This window comes from Silurus aristotelis (genome assembly GCF_946808225.1).
Source record: "Silurus aristotelis genome assembly, chromosome: 18".
Classification (NCBI taxonomy): domain Eukaryota; kingdom Metazoa; phylum Chordata; class Actinopteri; order Siluriformes; family Siluridae; genus Silurus; species Silurus aristotelis.
This window is the reverse complement of record NC_139591.1, coordinates 9742542-9760136: the sequence shown is the minus strand read 5'-3', so window position 1 is coordinate 9760136 and position 17595 is coordinate 9742542. Positions and strand designations below refer to the sequence as shown.

The following is a 17595-nucleotide window of genomic DNA, read 5'->3' as shown; positions in this document are numbered from 1 at the left end:
AATGAAAAAAAAGATTCAAAATACTGCTGAGGTTACCTCTGCCTGGCCAATGGCTGTGAAGAGCAAGCGGATCTCTCTGAGCACAGTCACGGCAAGTTTGCGTGTACTTGTCTGGCAGGAACAGAGCAGAAGCAGGGCCAAGCCCTCAACAGCGTGCAGCACTGTGGAGTGTGGATTACGTTCCACTGGCAACCTGGAGCTCCCACCAGCCTGAATATACATATTTATCACTATACAAATGCATATGCACAGAACATTCTTTACTTTTTTGAGAAGATTATTCTATTTTTATTTTTTATTATATGCACAGAATACTTCTGTGTTTGAAATCAAATATTAATGAGAAAATCAGAATTTCAGCTTTACTTTACCCATAAAAAGTACTGAATTCAATGTGGCTGTATTGGCTGCATGTTTTTCTGTCATTTTCTTTATGTATGATGAAGTCCCTGCCAATTAGACATGTTTTTTCTCTGTAAATTGGCAGACAATTAGCAGCCAGAAGTAGCAATGCAAGCCTAAACTATGATACTACCTCTACTGTGCTTGATCGATGGGCTTGTATGTTTTGAATCACATGCATATACTTTCCATCATATTAGTGAAGATTAATCTTTTTTTCCAGATCCTTTGTGGCTCATCTCTTGTGGACTGGCATATTTTTTCTGCTTTTAAAGTCTTTTGAGAAGTGAATTGAGATACCTTCCATTCCACATTGTTGTATAAACTATGCCCAATGCTTGTGAAATAGCTCTGATAAATTGTCCTTATTTTTCTCATAATGGTCTGCTGTTGTCTCCAGTGGACAGCGTTTTGGTCATCATGCTGCAATTCTGCTATTGTCTATTGTCTTATGTTTATCTTTTTCAAATCTCAAACACAAAAGTCTTCCATGCATAGCAAATAAAAAAGAACTGCCCTTGTTATTGCCTTTGGGAGGGGACTGCTTATGCTTACAGTTTGACAAACATTTTCAACCAGTACACACAAAAACATTAGAGAAAAAATATAATCACATAATAACATTTTAAAAGACATATTCATGAAACCAATTTTAAGAAATATATTTTTTTCTTGTTTAATTTTTTTTCTGGAAGAAAAAAAAAATCAACTTGTGTAATACTGAGAAGATTTAATATAGTGGTACCTATTGCTCCCAAAAATACTGTAAGGTAACGACAGTAAAATAAATTTTAATATCATTTAAAGTAATGTATTTAAACAAATGCTTGCTTTGGTACATATGCTCAGAAGGCCTTGTAATTGTAATGTATTTACAGTGTAAAAATTAACTTTTTTGTTTTGAGTTAGCGCCATGTGATCTGATGTGTTATCAGAAATCAGAAAATTACCTCTGCTGAGCGCTTGCCTGGAGCCTGCAGTGCTAGTCTCCACTGGGCGAGCAGCTGCAGCAGTAATTTTACTGAAGTGTCCTGGAGTCCCTGCTGTGTGTCCTGCACCTCCCGCAGGAGAAAGTTTGTATAACCAAACAGAACATCTTCTCGCCAATCAGAAAAGTCCAACAACAGACTCTGGAGGCAGTTCTGGGCAATTAGACGAAGCTCAATGTCCATGTGGACTGTCAGCCTAAACCAAATTACACACACATGACAAAAACATAGGCCAAAATACATTAAAACTTCACACCATTACAGAATTGAAATAACAACAAGCACATCGATGATAATATTAATAAATCCATGTTAATAAAGACCAAGCTGTCTATTACATTCTAAACACATTAATGAGCTTTTTCATTTCAGTAACTCTCTATAAAACATTTCCCTAAGCTGGATGTTTACTCATCTGTCTCTTTTTCTATGATTCTAGTATGTCTGCCCCTATTTCTTTCTCATATTAACATTATCTTTGTCAAGGCTAAACATCTTATTCTTTACTAATGGCAATTTTAGTGCAAAGGGATATGCATTATGTTTTTCTGGTTTTTATTTTGTATTTATTTTGTTTTTTAAACGTCATCAGTGCCTACCCCATGTTGAGACTCCTTTGCTCCTGCAAGTGTATAAGAATCCTTTTTGGAGACAAAAGTACTGATTGGCCAAGCTGACTCACCTAGCTAGCAGGTCAATAAGTTCAGGTTTTGACATGCCGTCTGGGAGGATGCGAGGAATAGCTGCCACACATGTTCTGAACAGATCAATCTTTGGCTTCCTCTCACCACTGAGAGAGAGAGATAGATAGAGATAGATAAAGATAGAGATAGATAGATAGATAGATAGATAGATAGATAGATAGATAGATAGATAGATAGATAGATAGATAGATAGATAGATAGATAGATAGATAGATAGATAGATAGAGAGAGAGAGAGAGAGAGAGAAAGAGAGAGAGAGAGAGCAGTTTACAAATGACTCATTACAGGATGACTACAGCACCTTGCTGTGAGTTTCCATGTTTCCCACACATTTACACACAGATAAATACCAGGCCAAGCACAGGGATACTCTGACTTTTAAAAGCTAAATTCAACTGAAGCTTGATCCCGGCTAAAATGAGAGAACTGACTGTAGTCAGTGTAGACTGTAGTACATGACTGTAGTCTGCTGAAAAACTTTGTGACCACTGAAATCTTGTAATTTATTCACAAAGGACAAGCTGAAGCTGTGTACAGAGGTCATCATTATGGTTAGGGTTAGATTATTTGCAGAATGTATTTCAGCTTAGGACTGGTTTATGCATAGGCCTGGCTGATGTTAAGCTCACAGGTAAATATTCTTATTTGTGTTTATACATCTAAAATAACACCTGAGACTACAGGTGAAACTTACGTGATCATGTCTTCTGGTTCTTTGTTAAGCATCTGCACATTGGTTAGCATCATACAGCGGCCCACTTCCTTATCCAGGTGCCTTAGGATGTTATCAATGGCCTTCCTTACCTGTGAGTAGTACAGTGCCATACCTGAAAAAGAATAGCAGAGACAGCATGACCTATTGTTAATACGTGGTAAACACATACTTTGATTATAGTTCTAAAATTGATTGCCCAAATGTAATATAAAATTATATTATATTCAATTAGATGATTTCCAGTCATTTTTGAGACAGGTGAACAGGTGCACAGTGCATATATACATACTGAGACATGCATGTGCACATGTTTATTATTTCAAACCAAACCTAAATCAAGCTTTAAATATTAGTACATTGCTCTTTAGTATTTCGTTACAGATGAAAAAAGAATGCTTTTGTGCAAGTGTACACTTTTTATATGGGACTATGGGCAGTTTTCATGAGAAGTGGAAGCTTGTGGATGGTTAATCTACATTGGCAGTGTATCCAGTATCACACAAATAATGAGTTTGCTTCCTCTTATGTTGTTGTTGTTGTTTTTTTTCTTTAATTTTAAAGCTTTCATTTCATTTTAGAGTGTTGCCCATTCAGCCAAAAAAATCATTAGTGAAGACATACAGAACACTCAAGTTTTTCAATTACAAAAAGCTGTACTCTTGCGCATGTGCATGAACTAAACACTCACCAATGAGCTTAGCCTGTTCTTCTGTTAGAGTCTTGCTCAAGTAGGTCTTCTTTTTCTTCAGGGTGTTTCCTGAGGGAAGTGTAGCGCCAGTGTTGGGCATTGGTGGCTCGCCATCCTTCTGTTGCAGGCTGTCCGCTACGACCAAGAATGCTCTCAAAGCAATGTTCATTCTCTGTATTAATACAACCAAACACAGTGGCTCACTCTAAATGAGTATTACAATATTTTGTCATTTTGGCAGATTATAAAGTTTGGAAATGTTCTGAACAGCTATTGAGTATCCCCTCTCCAAACATTTCATCTAAATCTAGTAATCTCTAATAACCACAATATATTAAAAACAAGATATAGGTTATTGGATATTTTACTAAAGGAAACATTGTAAAAATTAAACCATTTTACTGTTATTACTCTATAATAGATTTATGCATTTGTGTTCACTATTACACCAATTTTAAGACATTCATTATGCACATTCAAAAGAGGAGATAACAGATGACTTTACCTCAGGATTAAGACTAAAAGCTTTAGCTGATTTGCCAACACTGAGTAGGTCACATATAATTTCCTTCATAGCAAAATCCAGTCTTTCCTATTGCAGAAAGAGATAGAGGAGTTTAGCTTGAAAGCATCATTAGATATCAGGAATGTGATCACATCATCAGAAAGAAGAGTCTGCTGTTTTGTTGGCCAACGAGATGGAAATCAGCAGTCAGAAAGAGCTAGATAAAACAGTTTCAGAATTTGTGCATGCACATGTTAAGCCTTAAGCCTCACCTGTGCAATAAACTGAATTATTTTGACAAAGATGTTGAGGGGCATGTCTCTGGGGACAACACTTCTGGATCCTTTGGGGAACAGGGTGGAAATGATGGAGGTCAGACGGCTAAAAATAAAGTGTGAAGAAATGCATCTTTAGTTAATGGATGGTTACTGGGATCAAAATGTATTATCAGCATAACTGTCATCAGCATGTAAAGTTGGAGAAAATTTAATTACCTCTGTGTGGCTGTGTTACTCTCACACTTGATCCTGATCATGTAGACCCACAATAACCGATACAATGACTCCAATGCTACACGGGCCATTTTCTGATCCTTGTTCTGAAAAAATTACATTAAGATGCTGCATTCATTTTTTATGACTTTTTTCTGCTTGTTTTATTTGTTGAAATATGAAAATTCTATAAATGTTGTTATTAATAAACCCATCCATCCATTTATTATAACTGATCTGAGTCAATATTAGATCTCATTTCTGACATTGTGTGTATTGCTAGCTAACTGTCAGCTTATTCAAAGAGATAAATGTGACATATTAGACAGAATGAGAAAGAGGCAGAACAAAGCATATTTAAGAAATTGATTAGACTCAAGCTTCAGCTCCCCAGGTTCTTCTGTCTGCATTCCTTAAAATCCACAGATTGGATGAACCTGTGTCCCAACGCAGACATAGAATCCTGTCCTTGACTGACAAGAGTGGAACCTGATGTGGTATTTTGCTATTGTAGACTATCCACCTCAAGGTTTTATGTGTTATGCATTCTGTGATGTTCTTCACATCACTGTTGTAAAGAGTGATTATTTGAGCTACTGTGGTTCCCCCTCAAACCACAATTCTCCTCAGACATGATTAGCTGATTGGATAATTGAGTGAATGAGGAGGTGTACATGTTTTCCTAACACACAGAGATGAGTGTACATCCCCACTCTCAAACCTATGTAAGATGCTGATATAAAGTTGTCTAATAAGCTGGGACTTTAAAAGGGTAAAAAATGAAGAGCAAGGTCTCACTCCTGCTACACTGTACAATTCTACACACTTAATATTTAAAGTCTGGTAAAAATGTTATTTATTATTTAATTTTAGTCATCTCTCTTCACATATAAATTATTAAGGGTTTTGCTTTTAATGCTTGTATGCTTTCAAATCCCACCTTGAGATTAGACAGACAATTGTTCAGGAAGATGTGCCATCTGTTAAGGAACACCTGCTTCTGACTGACACACAGCAAACATGTTACCAACGGATACAATGCCTGCAAAACACACAAATACAGAATTTAGTGAAGCACCAAATTCCTGTTATTACTGTAGATTATATAGTATGCATATGCAATTCTGTGCAATTCAAATCAAGATCTAAATTACTGATCATGAAACTACACAAAACTAAGCAGGACTAGTCTTTAAACACTACTTCGGACACTACAAAAGGTGCACATGTGCAACAATTGATAGGATGAATGGATAAGCAACATTTTGCTTTTACCTTTAATCACCATTGGTGATTAGTTATAAGCAGTAAATATACAGATATAGATCAGTTAATGATGATTATGGTTACTTTTTATGTTGTTTCATTTTATCACTCCTGATGATCGTAGGACAAAGATGACAGGAATATTAATGCTATATGGAAGAAAGGTGCATATGTCTGTGCCCAATCATGTTTATACAATATACATATTAATAAATTACATAAATGAAGCTTCCATGTGTTTTCAATGTTTTTCTTCACATATTGCTCAATGGTTTTATAGTATTTTTTAATAAAAGCTGAAATATTTTAGTGGGTCTGTAAAGCCATTATGTTCTGCCAGGTGATGATAGTGTCAGCTCATTGCTCCAAAAGATTCCAGGGATTAGCAAAAAACAAAACTCCTGAAGAATTCATTAATCACATGTTATGATCAGATGGAAACTGCCTCAGATATAATAAATAGCAATCTTTTATAACAGCCATTTTAATTAAAGATTTACTTTAAAGAGAATGACTTAGGGAACTAAGTCAGGCCGACATCACACAGACATCGTTCACATTGTATGTGAATGTTCACCACCATACAGCTATACTGTATGCACCTGTACATATACATATACACCTGTATGGTGTAGTTTGTTAACTCGACTACCACTCTTGTTGACTACATTCATTGCCTCACACTATCATAACTCTCACACTTTATCTTAACTCTATTCGCTATTATAAGCACTATGTCGGTTGTGTGTCTGCCTTTGAGCAGAGGTGAAGATTTGTTTGAGTTGCAAACAGTGGAGTTGGAGCTGGAGGCTTTAAAGAAACTGATTTGCGCACTGCATGCAAAGCATGCCCAGCTGTGAGAGCGGAAAGCGGCGCTGGAAACATCCCGGGCGGACGCTCACTCGTCCCAGGTAAAATTCTCGGGTTGAACCTAATGCGCCCAGCACCTCAACTCCATGTGTTTCTCTGCCCAGGCCCAGCGCACCTACCAGTGCAGCCCTCCCAGGTATCGTTCACTCCGGCACCGGGGGGCATCCTGGAAGCTGCAGCAGCGGAAGACGTGAGCCAAGCCCCGGTCGAGAACGTCTCCCCCGCCACCACCACCACCACCGGCCTTCAAGATCTCGACCAAGAAATGCTTCACCACTCTCCGCGAGACAGAATGTGATACCGTGATACTTGGAGATTCCATCGTCTGTCATATCCGCGCTACCGTAGCCAAAGGTAACGTGCACACTCGCTGTTCTCCTGGTGCTCGTGTTCTCGATGTCGCTACGAAGATATCTGCGATTCTGAACGAGAACTTCAGAGCTGTTGATCTCCAGGCTGAGGCAAACCGAGATCTTAAAGAGGGATTTCAGGATCCTGGTGGAGACGGTACGCAGCACATCACCCACGACGAGGATCATAGTGTCAGGACCTCTTCCCACTTACCAGCGAGGGATTGAGAAGTTTAGTAGACTTTTGCACTAAATGAATGGTTACAGTCATGGTGCTGAGAACACAAGCTACTCTTTATTGATAATTGGATTTTTTTCTGGGCGCATCCTAGGTTCTTCCGCCCTGATGGCCTGCAATCCAGCAAAGTTGGAGCAGCAGTGCTATCAGACAACATCTCTAGGATGTCTCTGACTGAAAGTAAGATATCATGCAATTTACAACTATGAAACATTTATACAACAAACCAAATAGTTACAAGTACATGTAGTAAAACCAATAAATAAATACACAAGATCCAGAAGTTATCTTATTGAAGTTAAAACTGAAAAATGCCAGATAAGCAAAAAAGTTCTAAAGTTTTGTCATTTAAACATTAAATCACTTGCATCCAATTGTAAATGAGATGATCACAGATAATAATCTAGATGCACTTTGTTTTACTGAGACCTGGATTAAACCAGATGATTATATGAGTCTAAACAAGTCAGGATATGCTTATAAGCATGTGCCCAGTCAGTCATGGGGGTGGTGTAGCAACCATTTATAGTGCCCTTCTTAATGATAGTCAAAAATTAGGATTCAGGTTTAAATAATTTTAAGTGCTCATTTTTAAAGTTGTACTTTCAGACATACCCCTACAATCTCTCGCTCTGGCCACCGTGTACAGACCCCCAGGGCCTACGGTGATTTTCTTCAAAAGTTTGCTCATTTTCTTTCAGACCTGTTGATAAATTTTAATAAAATGCTGCTTATAGGAGATTTAAATATACATGTAGATGAGGCAAACGATGCCCTAGGACATCATTTGTGGACTTATTAAACTCTTTTGGGGTTAAACAAAACATCACCAGACCAACTCATCATTTTAATCACACACTAGACTTAATAATATCCCACGGAGCAGACATCACTGATATATATATATTTTACCTCAGAGTTATGACATCACAGACCATTACGTCATACTGTACACGCTACCGGTAGAGCAGATTAGCCATGTTTCAACACTTTATCGACTTGGTAAGACTATTGTTCCGGCCACTAAGGACAGATTCAGAAATAACCTGCCTGATTTATCTCAATTTCTTACTAAACCCATAAATGCTAACAACCGAGATGAAATGACATTATCCTCACTAGCACATTAGACACCGTTTCCCCATCCGGTTAAAAAAGGTTAGAGAAAAAACACCTGCACCATGGTATAATAGTCATACGCAGACTGAGTCTGTAAAAGAATTAAAAAACTGGATGACTCAAAACTTTCTATTATTAAACTCTGATAAGACCAAGATTTTGCTATTCAACCTGCATTTAGAAGGATGTTCTATAACTACTGGTTTAACAGTAAAAGACCTGGGTGTTATTTTAGACAGCTACTTGTCCTTTTAAAAATCATATCAACCAAGTTACAAAAACGACCTTCTTCCACCTTAGAAATATTGCCAAGCTAAGAAACATGTTGTCTATATCTGAACGTCCATGTGTTCATGACCTCCAAACTGGACTATTGTAATGCATTACTAGGTGGTTGTCCTGCATCATTAATGAAAAAGCTACATTTTGTCCAGAATGCAGCAGCCAGAGTTCTTACAAGGTCGAGAAAATATGACCATATAACCCCAATCTTATCATCCCTACACTGGCTACCTTTTAAGTTTCTAATCGACTACAAACTACTGCTACTTACCTATAAAACACTAAATGGTTTGGCTTCCATGTATCTTTCCAGTCTTCTAACACATTACAATCCGTCACGCTTCCTGAGATCTCAAAAATCTGGACTTCTAGTAGTTCCTAGTAGAATAGCAAAGTCCACTAAAGGCGATAGAGCATTCTCACATTTAGCTCCTAAACTTTGTTCATGGCTCAGACACACACTCCCAGTTTAAGTGCAGATTAAAAACGTATCTTTTTAGCAAGGCCTACACATAACACACATCACATATCATAACCTTGTTCTCCAGTACATCTGATCACATGCACATTATCAACTTGTGCTGTTAATATCATGAACAGCAGCTACGTTAATTTCTCTCCACTGCTTCTCTTTCTCTACCCATCCCGAGGCATCCTGAGGTTTCGCCAGCCCCAGTCACGTCCCACCTCCTGTAGATTGTGGACCTTTAAAGAAGTAAATACCGACCGGCGCAAACATGCCGAACAATCTAGGGATGTACCAGCGGCAATTGAATCCCACCTCATGTGGAGTTTGGACACTGGACCTCCTTTAGTATTTAAAGGCTCTGACATAGAGAAGCTGGTGTTGGATCCAAGATGATCTCAAATGTTAAGCTATTTTATAAGTTGCTCAGTAGCTCCTAGTTTTTTAACCATAAATGGCTGTAAAAGACTATAGAAAGAACATTACTTATAATCTTACATTTCAGTGCTCATGTTAGTTCTCACTCTCCAGTGTTCTGTATTGTTTTAAAGAATTATTATCACACTCTTGATGTCACTCAAATGAGGATGGGTTCCCCTTTTGAGTCTGGTTCCTCTCAAGGTTTCTTCCTCATAACATCTAAGGGAGTTTTTCCTTGCCTCAGTCGCCATGGCTGCTCATCAGGTAAAAATGCACACAATTTACCTTAATTCTTAAAATTCTGTAAAGCTCCTTTGAGATAATGTTGTGAAAAGCGCTATAGAAATAAACTTGACCTGACTGCAGTTTGACTGCTCATGTAGACTTGACCTCTCTATGTGTAGTGGTTAGCAAACTCTGGAATATCTGGTGCAAGACCGCATGCCAGCTATGAGATGAGCTATGTGAGTCCCCCCCACTCCAAGCACAGGTGAAGATTGAATCACTCACCAGAGAATGCTTCTTCCTTGAAGAAAGGTCCAGGGTGGTGTCATACAGACTCTCCACAAAGTTCCGCAGACATGGCACATTTACCTCATTCTTCACGCTCTAAACAGGGATGAGACACAAAGACATTCTTGATTATAGCCCTGAGATTATTGTTCGACATTATCATATTTCCATTCAGTGTGACCAGGTGTCAGAAGTAGGGGTGGAGTGGTATAAAAAATTCACAGTATGCTAACCCAATATCAACTATCAGAGAGGATGATGAGATAGGACATTTTTTATTTATAAAACAAACACACCGTGTTTTCAAAAACATGCTATGAATTTGAATAGTTAAAAACATTCATTATATAAAAAATATAATGAAAATCATATTAAGAATGAATCATTGATTTCTTTTTACATCTAAAAATTAATGCCAACATGTACATTTAAACTTAAATGGTCTATTTTATCCTTTCCAAAAATGTTGTGAAATAGACAAACAGTTAAAAAGTCAAGTTACTATTAATAGTTTAATTGGCTTTATAGCAATCTCTGAATAAAGCATCTATGTCTATTAATACATTTTGAGTCAAAATAAAACTATAAAATATAATTTTTATGATAATTTACTTGTAGAAGTAGAGTGACCCGATAATTGTAAAAAAAAAAAAACCTTTAAATATCAATACAGTAAGAAATCTTGCACACTATTAAAAATATCAGCACTGTCAAAATTATTTTATTACAGTGTCTATAGATCTATAACTATAAAACTTCAGCATCAAAAAGTTACTGTGTGTCATTTCTTTTCAACTTAACTTCAGAACTTTTATATAAAAGCTAAAGAACATTTTTACAGTAAGTTCATACCATAGTAATCATATGAGAAAATGAATAAAGCTCAGCCAAGCCTATGTGAGATCGTTTGAGAACTTACAGCTGCCACTGGGACCAATATCTCCACAAAGAGGCCAGCCAGACAGTGCTTAATGTCTTTATCCTTTACCTCTAAGAAATACTGGGCACATTCCTGCGAAAGAAACAATGCACAGACAATTAATTATGCATATACAAAACTTTTACTACCCATAACTACTAGCTCATAGTATCTTACAGATATGTTTTTTATTCTGGAATGTCGATTCCTGAGTTAATTTAAACGCTAATCATTACATTAATATGCTGCAAACGCTCATTTTCAGGTTCCAAAGAAGTCGGGTATCAATATTGGAACATAAGTGTAAGCTTCTAACATTGTTCAACAATTTGTCGATTATAATATATCGCACTGATAAAAAGATCACTGCACCTGCATAAACTGGAATGAGGCTTCAAAGTCTTCCACTGGGTACATCTTAATGCGGAAGAATTTGACCCCCATGATGAGGCTTATGATGCTCTTGACTACATAGGGACTTTGTTCCTTCTGCCTGAGCTCTTTCAGCTCTGAAATAAACTTTTTCCTCACTGCGGGAAACCTACAAGATGGAAATCAGTCAGAGACCAAAATTAGACCAGGGATAGATTATTGTATTCATTACAAATGTATTCAGCATGAAACATTTACTTTCATGGTGAATACATTTGTAATGTATTCACCATGAAAGTAAATGTTTCATGCTGAATACATTTGTAATGTTTCATGCTGAATACATTACAAATGTATTCAGCATGAAACATTTACTTTCATGGTCATTAGCATTTAAAAAAATGTCTTTCATATATCTTGTGTCTGTCAATAAAGCTATAAAATTTGAGGAGCGCAAAATGTGTTTTGTTAAAGTGTACATTTGGTAGATAGAGGAATAAATACACCTAAAAAGGACATGCAAGGACACCAGGACAACCTCGGAGCACATAATGACTAATATGGCAGAAGTTGCTGCATCAGGAGAAAACCAATAAGAATAGAGTATTTTTTTCCTAGTCATTTGCTTGTGCATTATGAATGTGTGTGTGTGTGTGTGTGTGTATGTGTGTGTGTGTGTGTGTGTGTGTGTGTGTGTGTGTGTGTGTGTGTGTGTGTGTGTGTGTGTGTGTGTGTGATTTAGTGCCTGAGTAAGTGTGTGAAGTTTGATTGCTGTGACACAGGGAGAGATCTTAAGCTCTATATTTAGAAAGGCATCTGGAACGGGAAAAATGGGAGGAGAGCTCCTCTCTCTCTCTCTCTCTCTCTCTCTCTCTCTCTCTCTCTCTCTCTCTCTCTCACTCTCTCTCTCTCTCTGTCTGTCTGTCTCTCTCCTTCTCTCTCTGACTTTCACTCTTCAGTTCTAGAGATTCAGCCACTTCTCCCTCACACATAATGGGAACTGAAGTGCTCATGTGACTGTAAGAAATGTACACTGGTTAAAACAGCCTGAACAAATAACATAGTTTTGTAATCCAGACCACCACAGCTACATATTTACAGAACTTTTAAAATCAATTACAGGTCATTATACATAAAGCAGTGTCATTAACATCAGCCTGGAGACTCTGCTAAATTAAGATTGGGTTCATTTCTGTGTGTCATTAATGTAATGTACTCAGACAACATATAAAGATTTCTAAATGTGGCTTGTAAATTACTGTATTTCAACACAGCATATGTTTTTAAGGCTTATTATAAACATTTCACTGATGAAAAATGGTCATAAAAATAATAGCAAATAATTTATTTATATGTAGTAATTACATAAATCTACCAATTGAATTGCAGTGTAGAGTTAATAAGCAAAAACAATAAATAAGATATCCCACAAACAATAACAAATACATATCGATATCAATTGTTAAATATTGTAATGCATATGCATACTAGAATATATTATACATTATATACATATAAACATTATGTAAATATTGGGCCATGCTTTGCAGACACATTTCTTGTCCTTTTATTAGTGCAGTACATTTTAGTACAATAAATAATGACTGTAATTGTAGCATTCCCTACAGAATTCTTACAAAGTAATTTTTCATTTGTCATGGCTGTTGAGATTTGGGATGACATCACAGTCAGCAGACATGATTGAATTTTTTATTTCCTTGAGTATAACAGTTAATTGCAGCCAGTATTAAAGAACTTTAGGCAATTATTTTATCAATAAGTTAAATATTTTACAAAATACACTTTGTACGCAATGCATAAATTACCATAAAGTATCTAGGCAAGTGTGACAAAAGCAGCAAAAACAACTTATAGTTAAAACCTACCTAGACTGAGCCACCACCCCAACCACCTCAGCATACAGATCAGCCACAAGGTGCATGTTGGATGTGTTGGGCCCTGTGTACCTGTGTGAAACAGAACGGTACTCAAAAATTAAAAGAATTTTAACCGTAATTTATAACCATATATTCTTTGAGTATGTGAATTTTGTATAAAAATTTCAATAAATTAGATCTTTACCCTTCTTTATATTTGAAGTGCTTAAAAGCCAGGTTTATTACTTCTTGAATAAGGTCATCCAGAAGAGGGTGAAGAGGAATCTAGAGGCACATCAATAGTGACAGTTTGCTACTATATAGATAATGTTACATTAGTAACAAATAGTCACACAAAATCTGAAGATATATGCAACTTGCCTGTTTTAAAACTTCAATGAGTACCAGAGAAAATATAAAGTCTATTGCTAAATCTCGCCTTTCCAACAGATAATCCTTTTGTTGTTCATCACTGAGGGAGAAGAGACAGACAAATCATACACAATTGTGTAGTAGTGGCACTAAAACAAAGACTCTACATTTACATGAGTGGAAATTCCTAAACTGAGATTAGTTTTAACAGTGGTGGCTAAGTAAAACATTACTCAGCCATTCTTCCAATTATGTCATTTCCTGGAAAATTAATGCATTAAAGAGAGCTTACTTTTTTGATTTGGTGTTGGCTCGAGGTCGGTACTCATGAGACTCATCCTCTAGGCCGTTCTGTCGCTTGTACCAGTCAAAGAGCGTGCGCAGGATGGAGGGCAGGCAGTACTCAGCCAGAGAGCTCATTGTGCTAATCACCTAAAAGAGAATGGTTTTATTAATGTATTACTTTTCTTAAGTATAATATATTTAGTTCGTAATTTAAAAACGAATAGCTTAAAAGCAACAAAGCCATGTGGAACTTTTTTCACTGACTGTAATTACTCTTCATGGTTAACGTACACTGACCAAAAGAGCAAATTACGAGAAACAATTGGAAAGCAGGGGGTCCTTCTAAGTGTCTGTAATTGCTGTAGAGGCTGAGAATTTCAGGCTAAAATATTAAAGTCATGCCCCAGAATGGTGGGTGTGGATGGGCTAAACCAAACACAGGAAGGGAGGAGTGTCTGCATGTGGATGTTCAGAATTCCCACACCCATGAACACACATATGCACACACACTACAAGGCCATATTTGAGAGATGAATTGGCTAAATACAGTATGTGAGCAAATGGAGTTCACCAGCTAAAAGTATTTTTAGGTACTAGGCATAGAGCTTTAACCAAACCAAACCATTTTATATATCTCACAATTCCAGCCATCATACCCTACATGGACGAATGTATAAACAGTTACCACAATGCTGGAATCACATAATTGTGAAGAATGTCTAGGTATGCTATCACAATTTCTTTTCACTGGAACTGTGAGGTCCAAACAAGTCCTGTGGAAAAATCCAAGCTTTATAAAGACGTTGTTTGCAAAGGTTGGTGCAGAAGATGAGTAAACAGGCCCTACTTTAAACTCAATAAACTGGGTTAAACTGGAAAGCTGACAGTATCCCATGTCTCATCACCAAACATCAGTACCCACCCTTACTAATGCTCTTGTGGCTGAATGGACAAACCACTTAAAGCCACACTCTACAATGTAAAGCTTTCCCAGAAGAATGGGAAAAATGATAACAGCAAAGCGGGAATTAAATTAGGATAGAGCAGGATGATCATTAAGAACACACGGGTTGATGGGTACAGGTGTATATAAACATTTGGCTTAAGAATGCAACTATATGATGCCATTAAAGCAAAAAGGATGCAGTACATGTAGTTCTTTACAAGTCAGAAAACTTAAATTATTTGTCATATATGTTGCTAATAAGTTTTAACATGGTGCAACTAAAATATAAAATATGATCTCAGAAAACTTGGTATAATCCATTTTCATTTTTAATTTTCATTTTCATTTCGCATTCTTTCTATCTCTATGTAAAAATTAGGAACTCTTTACTGATCAATAACTCTAATAATCTGCCTTGAATTACCTGATCAAACTGGTGGTCTTCTCCCCTCTGTAGAGATTTGGTGAGCAGCTTTTCCTACAGGAAGAAACAACAAATCTTTTAAAAACACATATTCTTACATTTCCTTAACTCATCACATATTTCTTTAAGTGTTCTTTAAATCACAATTTACCATATAATGCCTGCTAACAACTTTATTAAAATTTAAAAGTCAGGCACAGGTGCTAAGTCAGCTTAGTTCAAGAAAAAGCAGCTATGTTTTTCAAATTACCATCATATAAAAAAATAAAAAAACTTATTGCAGAAACTGACTTATAAAGGGCCTATAAGACAACGAGTTCAAATAAATAATGTTGGAACATTAATCTATATTTTAAATACAGTGAGGAAAATAAGTATTTGAACACCCTGCTATTTTACAAGTTCTCCCACTTAGAAATGATGGAGGGGTCTGAAATTGTCATCGTAGGTGCATGTCCACTGCGAGAGACATAATCTAAAAAAAAAAAAAAAATCCAGAAATCACAATGTATGATTTTTAAACTATTTATTTGTATGATACAGCTGCAAATAAGTATTTGAACACCTGAAAAAGTCAATGTTAATATTTTGTACAGTAGCCTTTGTTTGCAATTACAGAGGTCAAACATTTCCTGTAGTTTTTCACCAGGTTTGCACACACTGCAGGAGGGATTTTGGCCCACTCCTCCACACAGATCTTCTCTAGATCAGTCAGGTTTCTGGCCTACCGCTGAGAAACACGGAGTTTGAGCTCCCTCTAAAGATTCTCTATTGGGTTTAGGTCTGGAGACTGGCTAGGCCACACCAGAACCTTGATATGCTTCTTACAGAGCCACTCCTTGGTTATCCTGGCTGTGTGCTTCGGGTCATTGTCATGTTGGAAGACCCAGCCTCGACCCATCTTCAATGCTCTAACTGAGGGAAGGAGGTTGTTCCCCAAAATCTCGCAATACATGGCCCCGGTCATCCTCTCCTTAATACAGTGCAGTCGCCCTGTCCCATGTGCAGAAAAACACCCCCAAAGCATGATGCTACCACCCCCATGCTTCACAGTAGGGATGGTGTTCTTGGGATGGTACTCATCATTCTGCTTCCTCCAAACACGTTTAGTGGAATTATGACCCAAAAGTTATATTTCGGTCTCATCTGACCACATGAGTTTCTCCCATGACTCCTCTGGATCATCCAAATGGTCATTGGCAAACTTAAGACGTGCCAGGACATGTGCTGGTTTAAGCAGGGGAACCTTCCGTGCCATGCATGATTTCAAACCATGACGTCTTAGTATTAGCCAGCACCTCTGATCTAAAGATAGGATTGCTGAATATTAGATCTCTCACGTCTAAAGCGCTTAATGTAAACAAAATTATTACCGACCAGGAGTTTAAAATAATGTGTTTGACAGAAACATGGATTAAACCAAATGAATATTTAGCATTAAATGAAGCGAGTCCTCCTGGGTATAGTTACATACACCAACCCCGTCTAAATGGCAGAGGAGGCGGAGTTGCAGCTATTTATAATAATAATCTAAGCGTCACACAAAAGACTAAACACAAATGTAAAACATTTAAAGTTCTTTACACCAGCATAAAATATTCAGTGTCTGAAAGCAGGTCCAGTCAGACAATTCCACTCATTATTATTTATAGACCCCCAGGGCCCTACTCTGATTTTCTCATAGAATTTGCAGATTTCATCATTTAGTTACTTCTGTAGACAAAGCATTAATTGTTGGTGATTTTAACATTCATTTTGATAATCAGGAAGACTCCTTAAGAGCAGCTGTTGTGTCCATTCTAGATTCAGTTGGAATTAATCAGAATGTTATAGGACCCACTCATAGTGGTGAACACTCTCGATTTGTTGTTAACATTTGGATTAAAAATAAAAAACGTAGTCATAATTCCACAGTCTGAAGCTATTTCAGACCATTATCTCATCTCTTTTAAAATTTGCCTCAGTCATTGCATTACTACTTCACCACGTTATCGTGTTAAGCGTACTTTCACGTCAGCTACAGCAGCGCGTTTTATTAACAATCTTCCAGAAATTACGATATTAGATAGATCTCCGTCTGACCCTGCAGAGCTCGACTGGGCCACTGAACACCTAGAATCAACATTACGTTATACCCTAGATGATGTAGCTCCCCTTAAGACCAAAATGATCAGGGAGAAAAAATTAGCACAGTGGTATAATGATCATACACGCACCTTAAAACAGACCACTCGAAAATTAGAACGTAAATGGCGTCAAACAAAATTAACAGTATTTCAAATAGCATGGAAGGAGAGCCTCCTAATTTGTAGAAAATCTCTTAGTGCTGCTAGATCAGCATATTTCTCCACCCTCATAGAAAATAACAAGCATAATCCTAGA

General features: G+C 37.0%; 1 protein-coding gene and 1 long non-coding RNA gene across 22 annotated transcripts in view; one reads left to right on the top strand and one right to left on the bottom strand.

The window, feature by feature from the left end:
- The window catches only part of LOC310741423, a 207216-nt gene that overhangs the window by 48584 nt on the left and 141037 nt on the right, over positions 1–17595 (top strand). The gene's annotated exons all lie outside the window — the stretch shown is intronic.
- The window catches only part of fryb (furry homolog b), an 83715-nt gene that overhangs the window by 35385 nt on the left and 30735 nt on the right, over positions 1–17595 (bottom strand). For all 21 annotated transcript variants that reach the window (XM_083568967.1, XM_083568968.1, XM_083568959.1 and 18 more), the window contains exons 3-19: positions 15214–15267; positions 13851–13990; positions 13568–13658; positions 13392–13471; positions 13196–13276; positions 11310–11478; positions 10938–11030; positions 10016–10114; positions 5435–5536; positions 4498–4601; positions 4276–4384; positions 4004–4090; positions 3499–3670; positions 2790–2922; positions 2074–2181; positions 1353–1587; positions 37–210 (exon numbers count right to left, since the gene is read on the bottom strand). In XM_083568967.1, coding sequence (XP_083425093.1) covers positions 37–210; positions 1353–1587; positions 2074–2181; positions 2790–2922; positions 3499–3670; positions 4004–4090; positions 4276–4384; positions 4498–4601; positions 5435–5536; positions 10016–10114; positions 10938–11030; positions 11310–11478; positions 13196–13276; positions 13392–13471; positions 13568–13658; positions 13851–13990; positions 15214–15267 — 2031 coding nt within the window. The remainder of the gene's footprint in view (positions 1–36; positions 211–1352; positions 1588–2073; positions 2182–2789; positions 2923–3498; positions 3671–4003; positions 4091–4275; positions 4385–4497; positions 4602–5434; positions 5537–10015; positions 10115–10937; positions 11031–11309; positions 11479–13195; positions 13277–13391; positions 13472–13567; positions 13659–13850; positions 13991–15213; positions 15268–17595) is intronic.